The sequence below is a fragment of the Lissotriton helveticus genome, chromosome 2_2 (assembly GCF_964261635.1).
Source record: "Lissotriton helveticus chromosome 2_2, aLisHel1.1, whole genome shotgun sequence".
Taxonomy (NCBI): Eukaryota; Metazoa; Chordata; class Amphibia; order Caudata; family Salamandridae; genus Lissotriton; species Lissotriton helveticus.
In genome coordinates this window covers 352,832,884-352,859,978 of record NC_136060.1, presented here as the reverse complement: position 1 = coordinate 352,859,978, position 27,095 = coordinate 352,832,884, and the positions used below count along the sequence as shown (strand labels likewise).

The following is a 27,095-nucleotide window of genomic DNA, read 5'->3' as shown; positions in this document are numbered from 1 at the left end:
GGGACCATGTCCTTATAGCTGTTCTAGGATATAGCCATACCATATACTCTTAAGTGCATTATGACCCTCGCGGTTAAATGCTAACTTTAATTGGCTTTATCAAAACATGTCGTGTAAGGTGTCATGCGCTTTGGAATACTACCCCCTCGCCAGTTCTTGCGACGGGGGTAGCATTCCACCCTTCTAGAGGGAGAAGACATGTTGTTCCTACTAATCCCGGTTAAAGTTAACCAGAGCCTCAGCATTACAAAATGGATGGTGCTGCCACAGACACAAGTCTGACCTTCTGCTGCTGGGAGTCCTTCCAGCGAGGGAGGCTTGGACAATAGGTTTACTGTCTTGGGAGGTGCTAACACCACCCCAGACAGGCCATAGTGTATTGGGGCAGGGAGGGCTGAATGAAATGAGACACTGCCTGGGGCACACAAGGTGTTCCATGCATAGTCCGGTTCAAACCGGTGCTGGGGCCCGTGGAGGCGACGAGAGACGTGGGACCGGCCATCTTGGAAAGCCAGCGAATTGCTTTCCGTGCAACTTCTGAGGCACCCTCGAAGTTGTGCATTGGGGATTGAGAAGCCCCAGCCCCGAGCACCAACTGCACCGAAGATTAGCCCTCCACACTCCACGAGTTCTGCGTGGGGCCCTTCTGCATTTTCCTGCTCGACGCGTCTGTCCGGTCACTTGCCCGTTGGCTAGTGGCCTCTGTGACGACGAACCTTTGAATTTACACCGCTGGTCTGGTTGCTCCAGACTGGCCCCTGCTTCCCTGAAAAGGAGAAGCCCATCAGACCTTGCTGGTCTGATCCAGAAGCCATCTTCGATTCCTGCGTGGGTTGCCTTTGCCAAGGCTTGTTGACTCCAATCCGGAAGCCGACACCGCCGACAGCGAGAGCCTTCGTGGGACAGTCCGTATCCAGCTCCTGGTCATCGTCGACACCTCCTGGTCCACGTGGCTGCAGAGACAAGCTTCACGACATCACCTGATTGCTTCGCGACATCGCCTGGTTCCTTCCTGGTCACTGGCTAGTGACCCAGACTCTGTCCCCTCTGCTTTCAGGTACTCTTCATCCTGGATCCGCCCTTGGATCCAACCGGACACTTCCCTCCTGGTCGCCTGCAGCATCTTTCTTCACGGCTCCATAGGATTCAGCGACGAAACCCGACACACTTTGACACCTATGCACCCGCTTCCTGTGGGCGAGGTAATGCGAGTATTTCGGTACTCCTGTGGGTATTGACTATCCTAGTGTCCAAGTTTCAAGTAGCTTTCTCCTAGTCCATTCGGAAGTGCCCTAAAAGAACTAGTTTCCAATTCTTTCGTTCCCATTCTAACTCTATGGTAACTCGCGTGTGTGTAAAGACACTGCACACGCATCCCCTGGGCCTCCTGCTCCCCAACTCTTGGTAGTACAGCATAGCCCCAGCGATTCTCCAGGCCCTAGGCCTATCCTTTGTTTGTGACGTGGTTCTTTACCACTATTTTAGTATATGGTTTTACGTGCCCCTAGGGCTCTACTGTATTTTGTGCAGCTTGTTGTATGATAATTAAGTATCTTGTTATGTGCTTGTGCCTCTGATCTCATAAAGAGTTCAGAGGATTAATTTAGTAATAAATACATATATATTTTATATATATAACCCGTGTGGTGTCCTTTTATTTGGTATTAAAGGGGTTACATATGGTAAAACAGCTGGCTTTACATGCCCTCTTGAGTTTAGCCTAAGACTGCTTTGTCCATGCTACCACTAGGATAGCTGATCTACAAGGTTGACTTTACAACCATCACCATAAGGGTTGTTTGGACTGATACAGGGTGCCCACTAGAATAGTGGACATTACATATCAGGCCAACTTCTCACACTTATTGCTTTCCATCCTCATGGCTTCTAACAATCACTTACTTAGTATACCTCATTTCCTTACTGCTCCAGGGAAACCAGTCATACCATGGAAACATTGGCTCAATATCTTTCAGAATTATCTTGTTGCTAAAGACGCAACTGAATATGATGCCAAAAGAAAGTTTGCTTTACTATATGGACATTTAGGGTTTGAATGACAGCAAGTCTTTAATAATTTACCACAGGAACGTTTATTCAGAAGGATTAGCTAGACTTATCAGAAAACTTGCAGAGGAAACTAGTGTTTTAACTTCATGAAAAGAAAGCAAAATGTGGATGAGTCTGTGGAGGATTACATTTCCGCTTTAAAACATTTACCTTCAACTTGCAATTTTGGTGCTGTTTTAGATACATGTTTAAGAGATCAGTTTGTTTACAGTTGTTCATCAAAAAAATACAGGAAAGATTATTGGGATGTAGGGATCCCACATTAAGTGGAACAATAGAAATGGCCAAAAGCATAGAGAGATCTATGATTTCTTTTAAAGCAATATCTAATGATTCTTCTTTTAGCAGTACTTCGGTATCAGCCATCTCAGAGGAATGTAATCATATATCCATAATTGATGCGAGGAATAAAAAAAGAAGAGTATCATTTAAAAAAACGAACATTTTGTTACAGGTGTGGTTCTCACAACCATTTGGGCTATAGTCCGATTGTCCTGCTTCTTTTAAGTGATGCACCAAATGTGGTAAGAGGAGGCATTTTATGTCAGTTTGTAAAAACTCAAGAAACACTGCCAGAATTAGCTCAGTAGGGGCCACTCCTGATACGTGTGCACGTGATTTAGCTAAAGTAGTACTTACAATTTCTGATGATAACCCTGATCAGATTAGTATCAAGGCCCGTTCTGTCAACCTATGGTGGCTCATGTCCCCATAGATATTTTGGCGGACTAAGGTGCACCAATTACTATTATCGTTATTTGCAGACAAGTGGAAATAGACACAATTGTCTGAAACAGATATTCACCCGAAAGCTTTTGGGGAACGGGATAATAATATGTTAGGGTATTTCATTGGTGTTCTGTACTGTTTGGGTAGACAAATTACAACCAAGATCTATGTGGCCATTAAGGGAAAAAATATAATAGGCTGGAAAGATTTAGCACTGTTGGTCATCATTCTAGTTCCCAGGGCAGAGGATCCTATTGTTGTGGCTGAACATTTGATAAATTTCATTGAAAGTGATGTAGAAATTAATGTACTTAATTTCAAAATATTTTTTCAGAAAAAATTAGTAACATTTGTTAATTTGAACATTTGATCAAGCTTAAAGAAAATGCCTCTCCAGTTGTCCTTACAGTGAGGTCGGTTCCGCTTAGTGTCAGACATGATCTCAAACTTTTACTGGACAAACTTTGCAAAGAAGGCGTCATTCATTAAAGCAACAGACTCCGCGGAATGGGTCAGTCTGGTCGTCATATTTAAAAAAAAAGACAGGCGAGATCTGCCTCTGTGTGCACTTACGTACCTTAAATAAAAATATAATATCGACTGACACCCTTTACCTAAAGTGCAGGACCTTTTAGCCAATTTGGGGTAAGCAAAAGTTTTTTCTTTGCTGGATCTTAGATCCGCTTACCATCAGATACCACTTGCTGCAGAGAGTCAAGACCTCACCACCTTCATAACACCTTTTGGTGCGTTCAAGTTCTTTATTTATTTTATTTTTATTTATTTGAGATTTTTTATTGCGCAACAATTACCCATGGGTGTCTCGGCGCATATGATTACTCATATAAAGACCAATACCCACCAGTTTACTGGTCAAATAACCAGGTTTTAAGGAGCTTACGGAAACCTACCAAGTTGGGGGCGGTTTTAATGATCAGAGGGAGGGTGTTCCATAGCTTGGGTGTTGCTACCATGAAACGCCTGTCTCCCCAGATCACTGTTTTGGTTCGAGGGACTGAGAGCATGCAAATGTTTGCAGATCTGAGCTGTCTCTTTGGGGTGTGCAGTTTAAAGGCCTCTCTCAGAAACCTGGGTCCTATGTTGTGTACGGCTTTATAGGCAATACATAATGCCTTGAATTTAATACGGTTTTCTACTTTTAGCCAGTGAAGCTGTCGAATGGCTGTAGTTGTCGGATGGCGTCGGGGAATACCGAGCAGAATTCTGGCTGCCGCATTCTGTATGGATTGGAGTTTCATTAGGACTTGTTTTTGAGTGTTCAGAAAGAGGGCATTCCCGTAGTCCATCTTCGAGAATACCAAGGTAGTAATGAGAGTTTTCCCTGCTGATGCTGGAAGATAGGGCATGAGTTTCCTGATTTTCTTCAGGACATAAAAGGCGGATGATACTACCTTGTTTACATGATGGTTAAAGACCAGCTTATTGTCGAAAATAACTCCCAGATTTCTGACCTTTGCCACTGGAACAGGCAGGGGGCCCATCTGGCTTGGCCACCAGATGGGTGACCATTCCGGGGATAGGTTGCCAAAGGTCATGACCTCGGTCTTATCCGAATTAAGTTTCAGACAATTTGTTGACATCCAGGAGCAAACGACCAGCATTGCTTCTTGGAATTTTGCTGCCACCACTGGACCATCCTTATGCACCGCCAGGACTAGTTGGGTGTCGTCTGCATAAGATGTCAGACGCAACCCATGGGTTTTTATTACCCTCGCTAAGTCCGCTACATAGATGTTAAACAGCGTCGGACTTAGCGAGGAGCCCTGGGGACCCCACAGGGGATTGCGGAGACAGGAGAGTAAAAATTACCTAATTTCACTGTCTGCGTGCGACTGTTCAGGAAAGATGAAATAAGATCTCCAGCCAAGTCGACAATCCCCAGGGCTGTGACACGGTCGATCAAGATGGCATGATCGACCGTGTCGAAGGCCGCGGACAGATCCAAAAGAATAAGGACTGCCGCTCCTCCTTGGTCCATGATGGATCTAATTTCATCAGATGCTTTTATTAGTGCAATCTCGGTCCCATGGCCCTTTCTGAACCCGAACTGAGTATCGTCTAAAAGATTGTGGGAGTCGACGAACTCAGAAAGCTGTTGGTTCATTAAAGCTTCACAAATTTTTGCCGGAAAAGGAAGGCCCGCAATTGGTCTATAATTGGCCGAGACTGCAGGGTCCAGAGATTGTTTTTTAAGCAAGGGTTTTATAACCGCATTCTTCCAGCCGTCTGGATATATGCCAGTTTAAAACATGGCATTGCATATGTCTGTGAGAGGAGAAGAAATTGCCTCATTTATGGCATTCATCACCATCGGAGGACAGGGGTCGAGAGGGGAGCCTGCCTTGGTGGTGGCAATAAGCCTGCTAACCTGGTCAATAGTGACTGGATGAAAGGATGGGAAGGTGGCATGTCCACTGTTAGCTTGATGGCTTGCCTCCCTGTTCTCCCCTCTGGGGTTTCCGGTAAAAGATGAATAGATGTCAGCAACCTTAGTAGAAAAGAACATAGCCAAAGAGTCACATCATTTTTGTGAGGGCTCAATTCCAGGTCCTGAATGCCTTTTGGTTTTGCCTCTGCAGCAAGTGTGTGCCAAAAATGTATGGACACCATTCTTAAAGGCATATCGGGTGTGCAAGCTTTCCAAGATGATGTCCTCATTTTTGCGGAGTGTGCAAGAGAACACAATCTTAATCTGGAGAGAGTGTTATCTGTTATTGAGAAGGTGGGCATTACTCTCAGAAAGGAGAAATGTAAGTTTATGGTGGATCAATTAGATTATCTTGGTCATTGCATTTCCAAACAAGGTATTAGTCCCAAGATGTGTCTCATCTTTGCCATTAAAGACACCACACCTCCAACAAACAAGGACATTCTTAGTGAATTTCTTGGATTGTGCGAGTACTACTCTTGTTTAATTCATGGGTACACTTTAATTGTTCAGCCTTTAAGGGACCTATTACGTAGGGGCAAAACATTTGTTTGGTCTGATGAAGTGCAGAAATCATTTTCTGAGATCAAAACTTTAATCACTTCTGCACCCATTTTGTCGCCCTTTAATGCTGATCAATGGTGCTGCTTAACAGTTGATGCTAATCAATTGGGCTTAGGTGCTGTTCTGTCACAATATGTTGTAATGAACATACCATTGCTTATGCCTCACGTTCCCTATCGTCCTCAGAAGTGAATTACAGTACTATTGAGAAAGAGGCACTTGCCTGTGCCTGGGCAGTTGAAAAATTCAAAACTTATCTATGTGGTACCCAGTTCAAAGTTTTCACTGACCACAAGCCTCTTTATTTACATGCTTAGTGGTAATGGCACTGGTAAAGCCTCGGCCAGACTAGTGTGCATTCTTTCTAGACTGCAGGAATACAATTTTTCTATTCAATACTTACCTGGTGGCAAAAATGGACGTGCAGATTGCCTTTCCAGAATGCCCATCAAAGATTCTTTTCTGCCTGAGGCAGATGAAGTAGAGTGCGTTGTGGCGCTCATTGAGGATACTGTTGGTGAGAACTCTTTCTTTTCCAGAGAGTCATGGTTATCAGCACTTGGTAAGGACGTCCTCTTCCAGCAAGTTATTACTCACATCAAGCAAGGTTGGCCTCATGAGAGAAATCTTTCTCCTGATGACAAACCTTTTGCACAAGTTTCAGATAATTTATCAATTTGCTTTGTCATGACTCATTAATTCCTCCCACTAACCTTAGGGAATTGTTATTCAAGAAGAGTCATGAAGGTCACATGGGTGTTTCTGCAACCATTCACAATTTAAAACAGTTCCACAGGTGGCCTGGTCTGGATACCCAAGTAAAAAAATGGATTTCTGATTGCAGCACATGTTTAAATTCCGATAAGCATTGAAAATTATCTGTACCCAATCTACACATGGTTCCCCTACCTGATTTTCCGTGGGACAAAGTTGCTCTTGACTTTGCGGGGCCTTTCGAACTTCTTCCCCGTAACAAACGGCACCTCTTAGTTGATTGATTACATGTCTAAGTGGATGTTCTTTGATTTGTTTCGTCACCTGATACTAATGCTGTAATTACATTTTGGAAAGGGATTTTTGAAATTGAAGGACCACCCAGAGAACTGGTGACTGACAATGGCACACAATTTAAATCTCACCAGATGTTAAAGTTTGTTCAAGATTTGGGAATTAAACACCTTACTGTTGCGTTTTATTCCCCTTCTTCCAATGGCCTGGTAGAACGAATCAACACATTTTTGAAGGAGGGGATTCAAACTGCTCTGTCTGGTGGTTTTCATGTGTAGGAATTTTTAAAACACAAATTGTGGGCTTACCATTCAACTCCTCACAGCACCACCGGTGTTTCTCCTTTTAGATTATTGCATAACAGACTTGCCAGTTCACTTTTATGTCCTGCTTGGGTGAGAGATTTAACTATTACTCCTTGCAGTTCCCAGGGCAGTTTAGAAACCATAAAGGATACTATCAAGCGAAAACATGCAGCCTTTTCAATTTACCGTCAGAATTTAAAGAACACTAAAGATGTCCTATTTACTGTTGGTGATTGGGTTTTAATAAAAAAAAACAAGAGAATCCAAGTTCACCCTACCTGTCAGAGTTATCACAGTTTCGAAAGGGGCTGTTCTGTTGGATGGTAGAGGGTGGTGGAACAGGAGGAACAAGAATCACAGCTGGTCAAGCTTTTAAAATTACATCTACAAAGAAAAGAGGTCTTTGTATGTCAGAGTTTTATGGAGGAAACTCTGGTATGGACTTCTGTTTTGACAATCCAGTTTCTTCATCATTGAATAATGATGTTCATATTAATGAGGGTGTTTGTATCAATGATTTTCCTCATGTTGCTACTCCAACTATTGAATCAAGACAAAGTGGTCCCTCCAACTTGCAGTTGTTACCTGAAGATTGTTTGATTCCGGTGACTCCTCATAGATTGCCTCGCAATGTTTCTCTTCCTCAGAGATTTAGAGATTATTATTTAATGTGATTTCTCAGTTCTACTTATTGTTTGTATTTGTTTATATTGTATAGTTTGTTATTTGTATTATGTTATCCATTAATTGTAATGTTACAACATACTTTTCTTTTTTGTCCAAACAAAGGAGGTGATGTTGTAATGACAAGGTGTTCTTGTCTCTTTAAGAACAACTTGTCTTCCCTGTGCGCCTGTCCTCGGGCGCGGTTTTCATTTAATGTCCACTTCGCATTCTGGTGTTCTTGTCTGCCCTGCTCTAACTGTTTACTTTGGCAGCTGCGACGAGAGCACCAAAATGAGCGGTTGTGGGCTGTTTCTTCTTCCCTGCTCATTACCTTAATAAACACTTAAAAAGTGCAACGCGACCTGAATTTCTTCACATTCAACACACAATGAGAACTGAACAATGGTGTCACATGCTAAAGCCCTGCGAAGGGAGTCCCTTACAGTGCAATAGGTTTGCAGAGCAGGGAAGATGGGAGGGTTGTACGGAATCTGCAGCTGGATAGAGTCTTTACCAGATAAGGTGTTACAGAAGGAAAGTAACGTGTTCATCTGATAGAGGCTTCTAGCCGCAGATTCCTTACCATAGAATAGCTATCCAAGCAATTCCTCCCAAAAGTGGGACTGCAAAACCAATTAAATTAGAAACGGGTGAACAGCCTGTCACATCGAGCCTGACTGTCCAGGCAGTAGTGCTTGGTGAACGTGTGCAGGGATGTCCACGTTGCTGCCTGACAAATGTCCAGGACCAGGACGCCGAGCGCTAAAGCAGAGGTCGCATCGCTGGCTCTGGTGGAGTAAGCCTGTAAGCACTACAGGGGCTGTTTCTTTTCCAATGCAAAGGAGATCTTAACGCATGGAACAATCCATCGTGAAATGGATCTCTTCTGCACCGACTTCCCAAAGAAAAGGTAGGCAGGGTGATGCTCTGGCCTACAATGAAGGGAATCAGCATGTCCGGGTAGAAGTTGGTATAAGGAGGTTGTGAGGAGTGTGCCTGCGATTCGATGACCCTCCTGCCCGATGTTATGGACACTAAAAAGGCAGTTATTTTCAAGAGCCTAAGAGGGCATTTGTGTAGAGGCTCAAATTGTGCACAAACTACAAAGGTGAGGACCACGTTGAGGTCCCACTGAGCTATAAATAATGAGGAGAGTAGGTGGAAACATATGCGGCAGGCCTTTAAGCCACACAACAGGTGACTTAAAGAGAGACGGTCGGTTCAATGTTGAAGACAGCACATAATGACCCAAACTTGTACCAATGGCAGGCCTATCCCAACTTTATGGAGGGATGCCTGGCTGCCAGAAAAACATTACAGACTTTGGGAGGAAGGTCAAAAGCTGTCAACTGTCGCCGCTCACTCTCCATGCATGAAGGTGGAGGGTACGCAGATCCTCTCGAAGAGGCAACCTGATTGGAGGACTGATTACCATGCTCAACAGCTCAAGATACCAGACTCTCCATGCCCAATCTGGAGCCACAAGAATGACTTGTGTGCGATCGTTCCTGTTCTTTTTGTGAACTCTGGGCAGGAGTGGTATTGGCGGAAAGGCTGGAGCTCTACTCAAGATAAAAAGCGTCTCCAAACGAGAGTCACCTTGGAAACTCCGGTGCACAAAAACTGCTGATATTGTGCATTCTCGGCGGTGGCGAACAATTCTAACCAAGGCTCTCCCCATTGCTAAAAGAGGCCTTCCACCACCTCCAGATGGAAATGCTATTCACGATCCACTAGGCATCTTTAGGTAAGCTTGCCAATGCCAAGAGAATCGCACAGAGCTCCAGCAGGTTGATGTGGAGCTCGGACTCTGCAGGAGACCAGAGTCGTCTGATCTCCACCTCTCCAAGATGGCCCCCCTCAGCCGAGGAGCAATGCATCTGTCACTACAGCCAGCTCTGGCAGGGAAAGGGAGAGCGGTCTGACACTGACATAATTCTGGTTCGTTAACCACCACTGCAGATCTTTTGCAGTTACCTACAAAATCTGGACTATGTCCGGGAGATTCTCCTGATGCTGCGACCACTGAAACTACAGGTGCCACTGCACAGGTCGCTTATGCCAACCGGCATACGTAACCAGCAGGATTCAGGATGCCATGAGGCCCAACAGCCTCAGAGCCAGTCTCACTGAAATGCAGGATAGAGGCTGAAACATCTGAATCATAGCATGAATATCCTGGATTCGCTGCTTGGTTGAGGAAGACAGTGAACCACTTCCTGACCTACTGCACAGTGATGTGAATGGTGGTCCTGTGGATGGGGTACAACTTGGTCCTGAACTGAAGCTTCAGGAGCTCAGAATATGTAGAGAGGTGCTGGGATGATTTTCCCTTCTCTTCATTGACTCCGGGGTTGACACCAGTTTGTGTGCATGATATGGATAGAAGCAGTGCTTAGTTTGATCTGGCAGTTGCCGCTGGAGACCACCAACACTTGTTTTTGAGCCAGTGGTTGTTGGTGGGGGCCACTGGCACCTATTTTTGAGGACTGGCATTTACTTTTCTTCTTGGGACATTTACAGAGAGCAACACAAGGGGGAAAACACACAAAACAGAAAGACAAAGGAAGATTGAGATGGAAAAACCAACACAAAGAAGGAAAGCAGAAACCTGCAAGAGTGAGATAAAGGAGTAGGGAGTCAGTGGATTAAAGAGGCCTGAAGTGAATTGAAGGCTCACCAGTACACATTCATTCACAAATTAAACATTGGATATAGGGGACTGCTTGCTAGTAAATTCCAAGACTTACAGAATGTGTGACTAAGTTGAGGAGTTCCTCAAGGCAGAGGGTGACGAGACGTGGGACTTGGGGAGATTGAGCATTCCTGTAGTCCTTGTTCTAGCACAGTGGCATCCGTGCCCTAGCAAGTATGCACATACTTGCGCTTTTGCATGGAGTATGGGACCCGCAACAAGGTTATCAAGAGAGATGTATACCAGGTTTGCTGAGCTGATAAACCACTGAGTAGGCTGAGTGATGTTTACTTCTTGAGAACCTTTGATCAGTCCATAGGCTATTAACAGACTGCACAAGCATCTAGTGTGAATGAGGGAACGGCATTCTCTATGTGAGAAATATTGTAACAATGTAGGGTCATGCCAGTTCAGAATGCTACTGCTACTTTTCAACATGAAGTGAACTATGCTCTCTCTGGGCTGAAAAAGTTATGAATGGCTTATAAAGACGGCATTCCATTTATAGCAATTTGCTGGATCACTACTTGAACTGTTGGACAACTTACAAGGAACAAAACTAATCATCAATGCAGCCAAGGGCCGTTACTAGAACATTGTTGCCAACTATGAGACTACAGTTGCGCCCTTGGCAGCACTGACATCCAAGAAGCAGCTTAGGAAAGTGATCTTGACTATGTAGTGTCACAAGGCCTTTGAGGACCTGAAGGAAATTCCATGTAATGCACATGTGTTGATGGCATCGGTCTATGGCCAGCCCTTTATTTTTCACACAGACTCCTCAAATAAAGGAGTATGAATGATAGTGACTCAAACTGATGACAAGGATAGAGAACATTTAGTGACTTGATTAGCCATAGACTGCTTCCTCAGGAACACAACTGGATGGTGTTGGAAAGGAATACTATGCAATAGTGTGGGCTCTGAGGAGGTTTGAGCCATATTTGCTTAGTACCACGTTTATGGCAAACAGAGATCACTAAACACTAAAGTGGTTTAAAATTCCAAGTTGCTGAGATGGTCTATCTCTGTACAGGTCATTGATTTCACAGGAGAACACAAAGCCGGGGTGAATCATGGAAATGCAGATGAACATGATCCAACCAATGGACTTCTTCAAAGGTGGTGTAAGGTTGTAGTTAGTCTGAACATGCATTTACCCCTTTCTTGAGTGTGTGACTGCATGTGAAACTAGTATTGTAGCACTGGTGTCACACTAAATTAACGTGCGCACAGAGGCCTAGGCCTGCCTCTCATAATGTGAGGCTCAGAACATGTTTTGTGGCCTGGAGGGAGGCACAAACATTCTCACAGTTTACAAAGCACTACTGCCCCTGCCCTTGCTTTTTTAATCCTTCGTGTGACCAGACTTTTTTGGGGAGTCTGTGAGAGTGCATCCTAACGACCCCTCTGTGTAAAGCTTCTACTTTTCCTGTTTTGACACCCAGGTGGTCAGTTTCCTACACCAGGATACTCCTTGGGGGGTGGTTCGGTGCATTATAAATCCAAATAACATAACATACCAAAGTACAGATGTTACGTGAAATCCAGAACCTTGTGCCAACATCTCGTGTGCATGTTGAGTGCATGTGTATGCAGTGATTGTGAAGCACATGTATAGTAGCAGGAATCCATTTGTTGTGTGAGTTTAGGGATATATTTTAGATGCTAGTGGTGTAGCATGGCATTAGATGAGGATGAGTACACTTTTCCCAGATAGTGAACAAGCATTGCCTGCATTTGTGTGGCTGCAGTGGGGACACTCAGACACTGAGGTTAAGGAGGATGAAGAAGGGGCACCGCAACCCTCACACCACCAAAAGTAAAAGGAGAACTAGCAAGTAAACGCAGGGCTAGCCAGCAGGAGACACCAACGCGTGCAGATGAATATGTTGTGTAAACCTGAAACTTCTGCCAAAGTAAATGAACGGGGCAAAGGACATTAGACAGAATTACACAACTTACCAATAAAAGGATTTGACATCATTTGGACCTGTGACTTATCTGGACCTGTGGGGACTGTTGTCATGGGATCCGGACCATAGTGGGGAGAGAATACCAGGACAGGTGTGTGTAGCACATAACTGATAAAAGTGACTTACATTACAATCCTGTATCGCAGTCCCATTGAACTGTTTAAAATGTAGCGCTACTATGAAATTACAGTAGTTTCCTTTACTTCAAATATAAGCACTGGACCATGAAATACATTATTAAATCTATTGGTTGATAGAGTTCTAAGGTCTTTTCGCCCACACTGCATTACAGAGAAGCCCTTGACTGCTTGCCCTCAGTAGGCTGACAATCAAGAGTGAAAAAGATTTTACATAGTACTGGCACCAGGATACCAGTAGCAAACAACCGCAGCCATTATGGAAGGGGTCCAGAAGTCCCTATCTGCTCATTGACCCTCCCACCCCCAGATCTGAAACCTTCAGAACGGAATTTGAAATGATACCTACTTTTATTCAAATCCTACAATGCTGGTTCTTGTCAAGTCTTAAAATTGAGATCCTAACTATTTTCTTATTTGTAAAACTAAATGGGAACTTACCCCTTCGTTGCTCAAAATATGAACCAAAAGGCCATTTCCACAACCCAAGTCTACAAAGGACTGCTTTCTGGTTAACTTCTTTTCTGTTCGTTCATCTTCCCAAAGGATCTAAAAATAGTAAATATTAAAAAATAAATAGTGAAAAACGAACATGAAAATTAGCCATCAATTAAATATTGTAAATGCCAATGTTTGAATATACCAATATTTTCAAATCGAAAAAAAGTTCAAAATAAATTTCCAGAGCGAAGACTAATTAGGAAATGGGAATTACCACAATAATCCTTTCCGTAGAGTGCGGTGGTACTCCCTCAGGCTTAACTGTTGGGCAAGAAGCTTTCTATGTATGCCTTCATTAGGGCTGTCGATATACGAAAACAATCTTCAAAGGGAGCGATAACGGAGTACTGTAAATACTTACTTAAAAGGTATTTCCCGCTCCTGCTGGCCACAGCTGAGTGATGAAAACCAGGTATTGCAATGGAAGCAAGGACAGCAAGGCTACTAGAACCTCCACCTCATGAGCAGTGACTATAGCTCAACGGAATTGTGGGCAAAATGGCTCTTACAGATGGCCGCAGCCTTAGCTCTCCGATTAAATGCAGTTTTACTACCACTCTGTGCCAACTCCTTCAACCCCCTCCCAAAGATAGAAAGTAAGCCCAAATGCTACAGAACTGTAAAAACAACAAACTTGTTAATTTCTTTATTTTTTTTGTATAATTTCCTGTGGTTGTTGTGGAATACATTTCCTCGTTGACAAGGAATGGGAGGAGTCGGGACAGAGTGGCAGCGACAGCTTTGGATCAGTGAGCTTTTGGTTCAGCGAAGAAAGGAGCTATTTTTCAAAGCTGGCAATTCACACCAGTGGTTAAATTGTGTGGATCGCCGAAAGCCGTATAGCTGCACTTAATGAAAGGACATATCCCATGGGTGCTTGTTAGACCTAGCATTTCTTGGCGTGATTACCCCTGACTTTTTGCCTCTGCCTCCTTTGCTTTTAGATGCTTTGGGTACTTTGCCACTGCTGATCAGTATCAAAGTAAAAGTGTTCCCTGTGTAAAGTGTAATGGTAATTGGTTGGCCATGATTGGTATGTTTGCCTTACTAGTAAATTCACTAGTGATGTGCACTGTGTGCGCCAGGGCTAGTAATGCAAAGGCGTGCGGGGATGGGAACTCAGACCTGCAGTGTAGGGCCTGCGCACAGTTTGCTAAGTTAGCATGTTGTCCTGATAAGTGCAACCACTTGTCAGGCCTTACTTTCCCTTTTTCAAACACATTGGGCACTCCTGTGGTAGGTCAAGGGTAACTCCTGGGCAGGGTGCAGTGTAAGTAAAAGGCAGGACATATACTAATGTGTGTGATATGTCCTGACAGTAAAAAACACTCCATTTAATTTTTCACTGCTGAAAGGCCATTCTGCCCATAGGACAGAATGAGGTAGGAGGGGTGTTGTGTTTGTTAGCCTAGTTTTCTATACGTTGCAAATGGAGAGGTGACGTTTAGTATGTATGAACCCACAGTGTCATAACACATCTTTCAGTGAAAGTGGTTTTGTCACTGTGTGTTTTAGAGAGTGACTGAGTTTTGTGCTTTAAGCATTTCTGTGTGTCTCTGCTGAATGTGGATTGACTGTCTGGATCTGAGAGGTGAGAGGTGCTGGGAGAGATCTTGACCCAGGGAGGGGTTGAGATGCCACCAGGCTGCCCTGCATCTGGAGAGTAGGGGGTGGAGAGCCCCAGGAGGTGAAAAGGCCTGGGCTGGTGCTAAAAACCAATTGACCCATCTCCTGCTGTGTGATTAAGGATCCCGACCCCCAGTATCAAAGGGAGGAAGGGGACACTGAGAGGGAGACACCCAGAACTGATTTAGGGAGGTGTCAGGGACCACAGAGCACAAAGAACTTCAAAGACATGAAGGGGTATAGCTAAGAGAACTGAAACCCCTAAAATATGGTGTAGTTTTTAATGTCGAAATGGACAGGTCAAGTCTGCAAAGGCTTTGACCTCTTTCGTGGTCAAGAAGAACCTCTGCCAAGGAAGAAGTTGCTGAAGAGACTGCTGGATTGGACTGACCCTTGCTTCGTGATCTGGGACTGGCCTGCAGTTTGTAGCTTTTACTAAGGAAGAGACTGTAGGGACATTGCAGTGGGTGGTGTCCCCCCTTCTTGAACCAGACCGTGCGTTGTGCTGTGTCCTGAACCCCAAGGGCCCGAGATGGGCTGTCTCCCTGTTTGGAAACACAGGAACATAAAAGTTTCAGGAGAAGTCCCAAGCAATGCGTTGTGCACGTGCTTTTGCAGCTTGAGACCCTCAGAAGTTGTGCCTTGTGATCGTGGGTACACCGGAGTAAACTGAGTCTCGGACGCGCAGGGTGCGTGTCGTGGTGCAAGCCAAGGCGTTGGTGAGGAGCGCCTGGTCGTTGTCTGCTCCGGAATAGGAGAAGAGACTCGGATGCGCAGGGTGCGTGTCGTGGTGCAAGGCGTTGGCGAGGAGCGCATGATCGTTGTGTGTACAGAGAGAAGAGAGGAGACTCAGACGCGCAGGGTGACTGTCGCGGTGCAAGCCAAGGTGTCGGTGAGGAGCGTCTGGTCGTTGTGTACACCGAGCGAAGAAGAGAGTCTCGGACGCGCAGGGTGCGTGTCATGTTGCAGCCAATGCGTTGGGGAAGAGCGCCTGGTCATCGTGTGCACTGGGAGAAGAGGTGAGACTTGGACGCGCAGAGTGTGTGCCGAGGTGCAACCAGAGGAGGTGGTGAGGAGTGCCTGTGTAGCGTGTGCACCAAAATCGAAGCAAGTCTCCACAGTGCTGAATGTGGATCTCTGTGTCCACTGAGACCGCCGGAAGGAGGGCCAGGTCATTGGGCCCTCGGAGTGAAACAGTAAGTGGCCCGGACCAACAGGCCCGGAGGAGCTGAGCTCACCGTGCCCATTTAGGGAGTTGTGGATCAAGGCCCAAGTCGCTGAAGGAGGAGCGGAGAGTGGGGTTGCGCCCCCCCGGGTCATGTGGATCACCACCAGGGGTGGGGTGCAGGCCCGGAGGGACAGTCTCTCGCTTCTGTCAGCTGCGCAAGCATGTTGCTTCAGCTCGGATTGAGGCCCGTGCTGGCCCAAGGAGGGGCAGTACTGAGGCTGGAGTGAGAAGCGGTACTTTTGTGTCATCATTGATCCAGGTTGGGGGTAACTGTTAACAGAGCGAGTAAACTGTTGTATTACACTTTGCAGTATTGCTGCTAATAAACTACTGAACTGTCGTATGACGCCTGACCTTATTTGTGCCTGACTAACTACATGCTTGGTGCGCTACGCACTGCGTTATTATTCTCTTGCAGAGTATATGATTGTATTGCATTATTTCTTCATCTCACTGTACCTGATTATACATGGCGCATTGCATTATTTCTTCATTGCACAGTACATGATTGTAGGGTGACGCATTGCTTTGTTTCTTCCTTTCACAGGGCATGCTGGTAGTGACATGCATTGCATTATTCCTTCTATTGCTAAGTACATGACTGTGGCGCTACATATGGCATTGTTTCTCTTTTGCACAGTATAGGAGTATATCGTTACGCATTGTAGTATTTCTTTTCTTTTGCAGCGTGTGTGAGTCTAGCAATGCGACCTGCCTAACCTTGTGGAAACGGTTAGAAGTAAGCTTAACTGTTGGTTAGAAGCGGTGGCTGGGATAAGAACCTACCAGTCCACCGGAAGGAATACCAGCCATTATTATATGTTGGTTTTGTATTGTGTGGCCATATCATATATCTTCTTATATAAAGATTATACTTGTTTTATAAAAACTCATGTGGAGTCGATCTGTGGTGACATAATTGGGTTGCACATACTGTACAATCGTGCCTTGGAGATAAGCCTGACTGCTCGTCGCTGCAATGCCCAACGGGCACCCAAACGGGGCTCTTTATCAGAGATCTTTTGTTCCTGCCGTTTGGTGCGTGGGTGTGAGGGCCCTAATGAACAGTGTAGGTGTGGTGCATGTGAGTGATATTAAAAAAGGTTGGATAGTCCAAACAAAACCTTTATTTGAATGGTAATCCACCTTCTTAAAACAAGCTGAGTGGCTGTGCTCAGGCTCAATGGTCCAAAAGAGCTCAGCTCTACTCATGTGAAGTGGTCGACATTTCATGCGTAGCGGTCAATACTGATCCATTGCATTTCATCAGGACCTATACTATTCAGAAACTATCTACATGTGGTGGATAACAATGCTCCTACCTACCACAATCCTTGGAAGCGAGCACACAGTCCCGTCAATCCTAGTGGTAACCTAGCTAATAGCTGCTACTCACTCCATACAGCAAGTCGGCTCTGTTGACATCCAAGTGTCGGCATCCTGTCCTCGTCGGACGTGCGCTGGTTAACCTCCAGCGTGTGGTACCGCCGATCAGCCGGATCCTGAAGATGCTCTGCCAGCCCACTATGGTCCTAACAGAACTGACGTACAGTGGTGCCTCACATAGGAACCACTGCTGCACGATGCATCCCGATGCAGGATCTTGCAGCTCTTCACAACCACGTGGGGCAATGCATCCTCGACACAGGACCTCACATTGCAGCCCCTCGTAACCGCTGCTGCGCGATGCATCCTCAATGCATGACCTTGCATCGCAACCCTGAAGCTCAATAGAACCGCCGCTGCGTGACATCCTGAAAGCAGGACCTCGCAAAGTTCCATAACCAGGATTTAAGTTACTTTATTCAGCGTGCCTAACTTGCTCCCTGTATCCGGTCCACGCTCTATCGCAGTCAGCCTGAACCCGTGACTATGTCCCAGTATAGCCAGGTTCTGAACTGGGATGGTGCAGTGAGCTAAAAAACGGTGATGGATCAAGCCCTGATCTGTTGACTGGGTAGGAGTGTTCTGATTAACTCAGATACTCTGTCCATCACCACCCCCTTTTTGTAATTATTTTGGCCACCATGAGTGTGGAAGGGTATGCTCAGACATGAGTCCCTTGCTCATTGCACCATCAGGATTCAAGCAAGCCGGGCCGAAGACGGCTGTAATGCCAGAAACCGGTCCCCGGAAGCTTGTTTCCTTTCCAGTGAAGAATTGGCTTGGTAGTTTGGTCTGCCCTGTTCCCATGATGCACTGGGCCAGGGACAGACTAATTTGCATATAGCCAGGTTCTGAACTGGGATGGTGCAGTGAGCTAAAAAACGGTGATGGATCAAGCCCTGATCTGTTGACTGGGTAGGAGTGTTCTGATTAACTCAGATACTCTGTCCATCACCACCCCCTTTTTGTAATTATTTTGGCCACCATGAGTGTGGAAGGGTATGCTCAGACATGAGTCCCTTGCTCATTGCACCATCAGGATTCAAGCAAGCCGGGCCGAAGACGGCTGTAATGCCAGAAACCGGTCCCCGGAAGCTTGTTTCCTTTCCAGTGAAGAATTGGCTTGGTAGTTTGGTCTGCCCTGTTCCCATGATGCACTGGGCCAGGGACAGACTAATTTGCATATAGCCAGGTTCTGAACTGGGATGGTGCAGTGAGCTAAAAAACGGTGATGGATCAAGCCCTGATCTGTTGACTGGGTAGGAGTGTTCTGATTAACTCAGATACTCTGTCCATCACCACCCCCTTTTTGTAATTATGTCCCAGTCCAGCATGAATAGATGACCACAGTTAGTGCTTCGTACCTAAATCTTTCATATTGCATATCTCCGGTTGTAATGATTGGATTTTTGTAATTTTGGTGTCAAATAATATATTACATGGTACACTATTTCTCTAAATTGATGTGGGATTTTACTTGTGTTTTCACGTTATCTCTGTTTGTGTGCTTCACGAATACTACACATTGCCTCTAAGTTAATCCTGACTGCTTTGGTTCCAAGCTACCAGGGGGTCAAGCTCACTTTGATTTAAGTTTTGCTAGTGTTTCACCCTGACAAGATCTGTGGTTGCTACTTGAATAGGATGTACCCCACCACCTCCATGTATCAGGAACCCAGTTTCCTACTGGAGATACGCAAAACTTAAGAAGTACCCTCTAACCTTCCAATACTGCTGATGGGCCTGAGGTGGAGGGGAAAGCAACCCGGGTGAGGTGTCTGTATGCCTGCTGCATTTAAATTTCTCCAAGGCAACCTAACCCTCCATGCCAAAAGCCCTAGACTCACAAATGGCATGTCCGGTAGGGAAACCTTGTGAGAACCTACAAAGGACTCCAACCTGCAGAAGTACTGTTGCAGATTGAGGGACTGTAGTGGAACCATCAACTGCAGTATTTGCCTTGATAATTGTGACTCAACATTTGGTGAGCGCTAGCTGAAGATAGGTCCATTCTGAGACTGAAGCCAATGGTAGGTCCATTCTGAGACTGAAGCCAATGGTAGATCTGAAGCTAGAACTACTGCTGTTGCAGCTGTCACCGAAGGAAGACCAAAAAGCATGGCTTGTGGTATATAGATAGAGGCACGGTCCCGCCCCATTGGCTGACCAGGGAAACTTGGCTCAGGGGAAGGGCCAGCCGCAGATGTTCAATTGGAGGCTCAACAGGTTTCTGGGGTCAGAAGGGGCACAGGATGGAGGCAGATTAAAAATCTAAATCTGCAGCAAGGTCTCCTTAAAGGTTGCATCCTACTGCAGAATCAATTTGATGGCCCAGGGTCTTGGGGAATATCAGTTCCAAGTTTGGCATAGGCTCGAAGTCGGAAACCCAGGAGTGTGCAGTGGCTGCCGACAGCAGAATCTCCCCCTGTCGTTGGAGCAACTGGACATCAAGGAGCTTTAAGTGTGCTTCTGGGGCTTCTTCCTCGACTGGTCTTTGGACTTGTCTGTCAGCTTCACCTTAGACCTACCTGAGGGCAACCAAGACCAACTTTGCTTCTTGTGTTGTGCAACAGACAGGTTGGCCTCTCTCTGCACGATGACCCGTGGGTGCATCAAAGAATGCTTGTCGCATTACTTGGAGGTATGCTTGGTCCCAACGCATCATTAGCATCTGTCATGAAGGTAGGTCATTGAAATCTTCTTTTGACAGTCTGAGCACTGTCTGAAACCTGATATCTTTAGGAGCCACAGCTACGCACAAGGCTAAAGTCAAGAAATTAAGAATCCTGTGAAAAAACGAAACCAATAGCTGAGCACTAGATTCACATCTTTGCGTGTAAAAAAAGAGCTGACGCCAGAGAAGAGACTCAATGTCATCATGTCTGGAGGCAGACCAGACTCACAACCTGTGCTAATGGCACCACCAGTCTGCACAAAAGAGCTATTGCAAGAGTTTCAGAATCGAATGTGTGTTGACTGTAGAACTCCGCAAGGTGAGAAATCGGACGGTATCAGTTTTTCATCCACTGTCACATTCACCACACCATTATGATTCTTCTTCATTTAATTCACCCAAGGGTGAACCATTTCCCTGCTTGAGAGACAGTGCGGTAGAGATGTATGTGTAGCAATGGATTTTAGTCAATAACAATCATGTAATCAAAAACTGAAGGTAGCACCTACAGTTTACTACAAACAAAATGCCCAAGATTTTTTACACACTACAAAGCATGTAGCTCCGGCCCATCATCTATAGTTCATGTCTGTAATCAATGAATCAGGATGTCAATAAAGTTAGTCACATAAACTAACTTTAACAGACCCATTATTTCCTATAAGCTTTTTTCTCCCATCAAAATTCATATCTCCTCAACTACTTTTTTTTAAAATGTTGTCCTCGTTATATGAAATACATGTTCCTGCTTTTCTACAAATTGGTTTAAAAATGTACTTTAAAAAAACGCTATCTTTTCATGTCGCTTAATTGCTTTACTAACGTCTGTCAGTTAAAGCATGGTGTTTAGAGCCATAGCTATCAGAAGCAAGGCCAGGTTTTCTCACTGAAACAGGATTTACCCAACACAGCACTGTATTACAAACTTCTTGGGAGTTCATATCTTGTCCCTCACTTAATAATGAGTGATCTTACACAATCTCTTCTGCATACTTGCCCTATTACAAGAAGCTCAGGATGAAATAAATGCATGGGTACCCCATTAATGTGGGGGTTTCTGGAGATGGACCACCAGACTTGGAGGAGGCAAAATACTGATAGGATGGTCTGCAGTTCAGTTATTCCCAATTCTGGTAGAACCGTAGAGTTAAGTACAAACCTACTTTGGGCCTACAAGAATGAGCAGCTTCCAAATAGCCCCAATTTAGTGGGGGTGGGGGGTGGGGAGTAGGGAGAGGTAGGAGAGGATATGGAGAGTGAGAGAGAAAGAGGAGGAGGCGAGAGGGAGAGGTGTGAGAGAGAGGTGGGGGAGAGGAAGAAGGAAAAAAGAGAGAAAGAGAGATTGATATATTAGCTGCTCCTGGATGAAACTTCAGATGGCGATCCAATGAGCTGAGGTTGCAGGAGAGAGCATCAAAAAGCCACTGTGTCTTTCTGCATCTGCGCAGCCGCCATTCCAGGCCTTCTCTGTCCTCTCAAAACTTTTTCTGCCACCTACCCTACTTTAGCCTCTTTTGTGAGCACCCGTCCTGCTCCTGGTTGATGCTCAATCCTCAGCAATGCTCAGGAGGCAGAGAGAGGACATCAGAAGCTGCCTATCTGCTGTTCGCTGCTGAGGTCTGGCACCATGTGGCTTCTCTCACCAAGGCCCCTCATCACACCATTGGCTTCTGCTGATGCCTGCACCCAAGTACAATATGGAGCCAGGAGAGAAGTAATTTGGAGATCTAGAATTACCAGAGGTTCTGTCGTGAAGCTAAGTGAGGAAGGGGTCTAGCTCGAAACGTGAATGTTTGCAAGTGAGTGAGATCTGTGAATAAGTGGGTCCTTGAGTGTGTGCGTGTTTGTGCCTGCCTGCTTGCTTATCTGTGCTTGCATGTTTAGCGAATTCTAGCAAGAAATATGAGGGCTCGCATGGGGCCTGGTGGCCGCTCAAAACTGTACTGTTTTCAAGGGAGTCCATGACAATCTTGGCAAGTAATTAATAGCTTTCGCTTTTTGAACTACCAATTTTTTGGACCTCCGCTGCGAGTCTCACTAACAGAGGCTCACTCACTGTAAGCTTAGTTAAAATTGATTGGAATTGCTAAACAGTGGCGGCATTCTAAAATACGGTTTGCATGCTTCTGTGCAGTTAAGGTGAGAGGCGCTGGACTGATTGCACGTGAGCACATGCACACTTGTGCTGACTGACCTAGCGAGAGTACTTTCGGACTCATATCTCGGTATCTGTGCACAGGATAACCTGTGGCCGATGGGATCCTTTGGTGCTCAGCCCTGCAGGTCTTATAACATAAGTCGGCATTCAGAGGGTGAGCATGTACCTCTGAAGTGCTCAGCTCTGCAGGTCTTTGAGTGCTTTACTGAAACGTGTGTGTTTCTAGGAACTGCTGTAATGTACTGATGAGTGCCTACTGTCTGCTGATCTTGCCCAGCATTGCCTGCCTGCTCTCCTGCCCTAGCGCCTATTGAGTGCTATCATCTGTTTGCCTGTACTGCCCAGAAGGAGGTGAGGAGCGTGGGAGCTACTCCCTTGTGTGGAACCCTAAATCTGTGGCAGCTATCTAGCGCCTCGTGAGCTCTATATTCAACTCGCTAGAGAAGAGGGGCTGAAGCCTGCGGCGCTGTGCTGTCTAGCACTTGTAGGCGGTGCAGCCCTAGTCTGTGGGACCCTGACTGCATTCCTGGGACCTAGCGCCTAGTGATCGCTACAACGGTGCCCCCAGGAGGTGAGGAGCGTGAGTGCCTTGTGAGCACTTTGTCTCTATTGCCAGGAGAGAGAAACGCTTCCACGTCCAATCTGCAATGTTGTGCTTTTTTTTAGACCTTGGTGAGTGCTGCATTTAATGTACCAGAAGGGGGGAACGCTGTATTTCAAGTCCCCCGTTGCCTCTCAAAATAGCGGGAGCCTACTCCGCATTTTGTCACCCTCGCGGGTGCCCACCCCGCATACTGCCAGTGGAAGCGGATGCCCACCCTGCTTTAGGCTTCGACGTAGCGGGTGCCTACCCCACGTTCCAGTCTAATTAGAAACACAGAGGGTGCCCACCCCGCGAGTTTATTGCCAATGTAAGTGGGAGCCTACCCCGCACTTTAAAACTGCCCGGAATCACCGCCGCCGTATCCCAGGTTGCGGACAAGAAGCGGGCCGCCGCTCTGCCTGTGGCGACCCGGAAGGGGAAGGAGTGACCCGGAAGCCACACGGGAGCCCACACCGTGCTGGCCCAGCACCCAAGAGTCGACGGAGACTTCACTCCGTGGTGGGGGCTCCCCAGAGGCGTAGTAGAGCCCCGAGTGCTGCCGCCTGAGAAGCAGGCAGCCGAAGTCCAGGCGGGGCGCTCACGTGTGAGGAGAGCCCCGCGTGTTGCCGCATCACCAGCCCAGAGGAGTCCCGGAGCAGCACGAGCAGAGTCCTTGACTGACGGTGATTGGGGCCGGGAGGAGAGCCCTGCGGGCGGCAGCGGTGGTGGAGGGTGGAACTGGCAGCGGATTCACCTGCCCAGCCCCCAAGGAGTGGTGAGTGGGGCTGGGCGCTGGCTATGGCAATGTGGGTGCCATGCTTTTTGGCTGCTCTCCACAGCGGCGCCGCAGTTGCGGGCCGCAGCCACGTCCGGGCCTAATAATAATTTCAGAGCCCCAGAGAGGGGCTCCCAGTTGGCCATGTCGGCGCTCCCGGAGGCACCGGGAGCGCTAGAGTCAATTTTCCTGCCCAAAGATCCTGGTACCAAGGGCCCTGGTGAGTGGGGGCTCGAGTGGAGCTGCACCGGGTGGGACATTGGTAATTTGAGAGCCCCAGAAGAGGGACTTCCACACTTCCACGGACCAGGGCTGACCTTCCTGTACTCAACTGCCCCACCAGAAAGTGGGCAGTTGCAACGGTTAGGGCATTGGTCATCTCAGAATCCCAGGACAGGGGCTCCCAGGGCGCAGTGGCGCTAAAAGGCTAACCTACCATGTTGATGGTAGTGATGATATGTGCAGTTTTTTCTTAATGTCTGCATCGCTAATGTTATGCCTCCATGCCCATATGTTCCCATGCTCATGCTTTGATGTTGATAAGATGATGCAGGGATGTTTTCCTTCTAGGCCTCATGTGTAGGTCCCATGCTGATGGTAGGCACGTATGCCTAGGGAGCTGCCTCATGATTTATGCAAATGTGTGGATGCCCTTACACTGATGGTTCCATGTCTAATGGGCATGCCGGATAGGAGGTTCTGTATCCATGCTTGAAATGCCCACTGTGATGCCTAGGGCGAAATGTGCTATGTCCATGCCTACTGTTAGGCATAATATGATGGATGTCTAGAGTGTCTTTACACTAATGAGATTGCATTCATGCCTCATCTGTTTAATGCATAGGGTGGCTGCAGGCTGATGCTATGCGTAATGTGTGTTCAAAACCTAAGGGTGATGCCTGATGTTCTTTTTCCCTCAAGGCTTATATTGTCAGTGTTCTGCATTATGTGTTGTTAAGCCTATGGAGACGGACCATGCAGGTATGCCTCATGTCTTGGAATTCATGCCTCCTTGTAATGTGATGACGTTTATGCCTAATGCTCACATGTTTTATGCCTAAGGTTATGCAGCATATGTTTCACAGGTTCTGTGCCTAAAGCTAATGTGATTTGTGTGTGTGGTTTATGCCCAAGGCTATTAGGTTTATGCCGGCTGTAATGCTAATGTGATAATGCCAAGTGCATGGATTTGCCAGTAGGTACTGGCTGCTACCCAGGTATTGCTGAGGACTTTATCTTTATTTGTTGTACTGTATGATGACCCTGGCAACGGCCCAATTGGCCCTGTCTTGTAAAGAGTTGTGAATGGTTACCCGATGCTGGCTGGCACGGTAGATATGTAGCTGTGTTTGTATTATGATGTGTTTTTATAATACACAAGTTATTTTTCATGCAACCTGGTGTGGAGTCTCTTTTGTAGTGTGCCCGGTGTGTCGCCTGTAAGTGTGCTGCACAGATGCTTTACACAATGTCTCAGAGTTTGGCCTACCGGCTCCGCATCACGCTACACCGTTTCTAACACATTCCCATGCAATAGGGTAATTTGACCGTGATTACGATTGTCTGCGGTAGAGGAAATGGTGGGCACAGAGTATGCATATTCTAATTATTTTTTCACCCTGCACCTTGCCTGGAAAGGCTGAGCCCCACAGAAACAAGCATTTGCAATGCAATAGGTCTTGAGAGTTTGAGTTATTGGCATTGTAAATGTCAATGCCTTTTATTTACATGTTGGTACAAAAGGGGGTGGTGATGGACGGAGCATCTGAACCAATCAAACACTCACACCCAGTCAAAAGATCTGGGTTTAATCCATCACCGTTCTTTAGCCCACTCTGCCACCCCAGTTCAGACATGGCCATATGCAAATGCGTCTGACCCTGTGCCTCATGGGAACCGTCCAGCCCGAACTGCCAAGCCATGCCTTTCCTGGACCGGAAACAAGCTTCCTAGGACCGGTATCTGGCATTTCAGCCGTCTTCAGCCGGGCTTGCTTGAATCCAGTGGCAAAGTGAGCAAGGGACTCACGTCTGAGCATACCCTGCCAACTTATGGCGAACAAAGCGGAACAAAAGGGGGTGGTGATGGACGGAGCGTCTGAACCAATCAAACACTCACACCCAGTCAAAGATCTGGGTTTAATCCATCACCGTTCTCTAGCCCACTCTGCCACCCCAGTTCAGACATGGCCATATGCAAATCAGTCTGAACCTGTGCCTCATGGGAACAGTCCAGCCCGAACTGCCAAGCCATGCCTTCCCTGGACCAGAAACAAGCTTCCTAGGACCGGTTTCTGGCATTACAGCCGTCTTCAGCCAGGCTTGCTTGAAACCAGTGGCAAAGTGAGCAAGGGACTGACGTCTGAGTATACTCTCGCAGATGTGCAATTTACAAGGAAATGCAGAAGAGGGGCATGTAGTATGCTGCATTTTTGCAGAAAGTTATTGTTAATATAAGGTGTGGGCTCTGTTTTTCAACTGCCATTTTAGGCTGCTGATGTGCAATTTACAAGGAAAGACAGAAGAGGGGCATGTGGTATGTTGCATTTTTGCAGATAGCCATTTTTTAATAAGAGGTGTGAGGTTTTTATTTATTGTTCTGTCAAGTTTCATTTATGACACAAAGTCATTGTTTACAAAAGTGTTGAGGACCTTTTTTAACTGTTATTTTATGTCACTGATGCGCAATTTGCAATGATTGTAAGTAATTATGCAATAATAAAAATACTCGTTATTCATTTATTCACAGCTGTTCTCTAATAGTTTCACTCCATGAATCAAAGCCTAGCTCACTTATTTTGAGAGCCACTCAATTACCACAGTCGTACTAATTGAATGTAATTGTAACACCTTGGCGAGCAGTCACATATTTGATGTGAACAATGTCACTTATAGTGAGTTTTAAGTCTTGGAGCACAGTCTCGCTCATGCCTTTGTCTCACTCATTTGAGGTAACCCCAAACCTTCTTGCAAACTTTCATTCAGTGATATGAATTCTACACCTGGGTGTACATTCTCACTCACTAGGTTTGGTAATCCTCAATGCGTGCTGGTGGCTTCTGGTGATGAGCAGGAACACTCGTTTTTGGGATTGGGAATTCTTTTTCATCATAGGATGAACCCAAGCAGGATAAATGGGTGATCCCTGGTCCAGGATAACCTCAGTTTTGCAAGCGAAGCTGACCTTGCCATCTAACGCCTGAGATTGGTGGTATGGTTATGGAACTGCAGTACACTGAAATTTTCATCTTATTTTTGCTACATAAAATGCATTCCATCATAGTAAAATACACAATTACAACAGTAAGTGCGTCAGTGTCATTAATTGCATCCATATCAGGATTTCACTTAAATAACCAATTTCTGCTCATTGTAAGCGGAGTAAATGTACACTCTACAAGCTAGAGCACACATTTGAATATAGTTTAACGAAAAGGTCTGCAACTGTTATACAAAAGTCAGCAAACCACACGTTAAGGGGGCCAGATCTGGCATTCCACTGTCACTCCGAAAGTGTATTTATCAATTTTATCCTGATTCTGAGGAATATTCAGCTACACAACAGT

General features: G+C 46.1%; 1 protein-coding gene across 2 annotated transcripts in view; it reads right to left on the bottom strand.

The window, feature by feature from the left end:
- The window catches only part of TRMT44 (tRNA methyltransferase 44 homolog), a 275,854-nt gene that overhangs the window by 119,864 nt on the left and 128,895 nt on the right, over window positions 1-27,095 (bottom strand). For both annotated transcript variants that reach the window (XM_078678533.1, XM_078678536.1), the window contains exon 5: window positions 13,041-13,148. In XM_078678533.1, coding sequence (XP_078534659.1) covers window positions 13,041-13,148 — 108 coding nt within the window. The remainder of the gene's footprint in view (window positions 1-13,040; window positions 13,149-27,095) is intronic.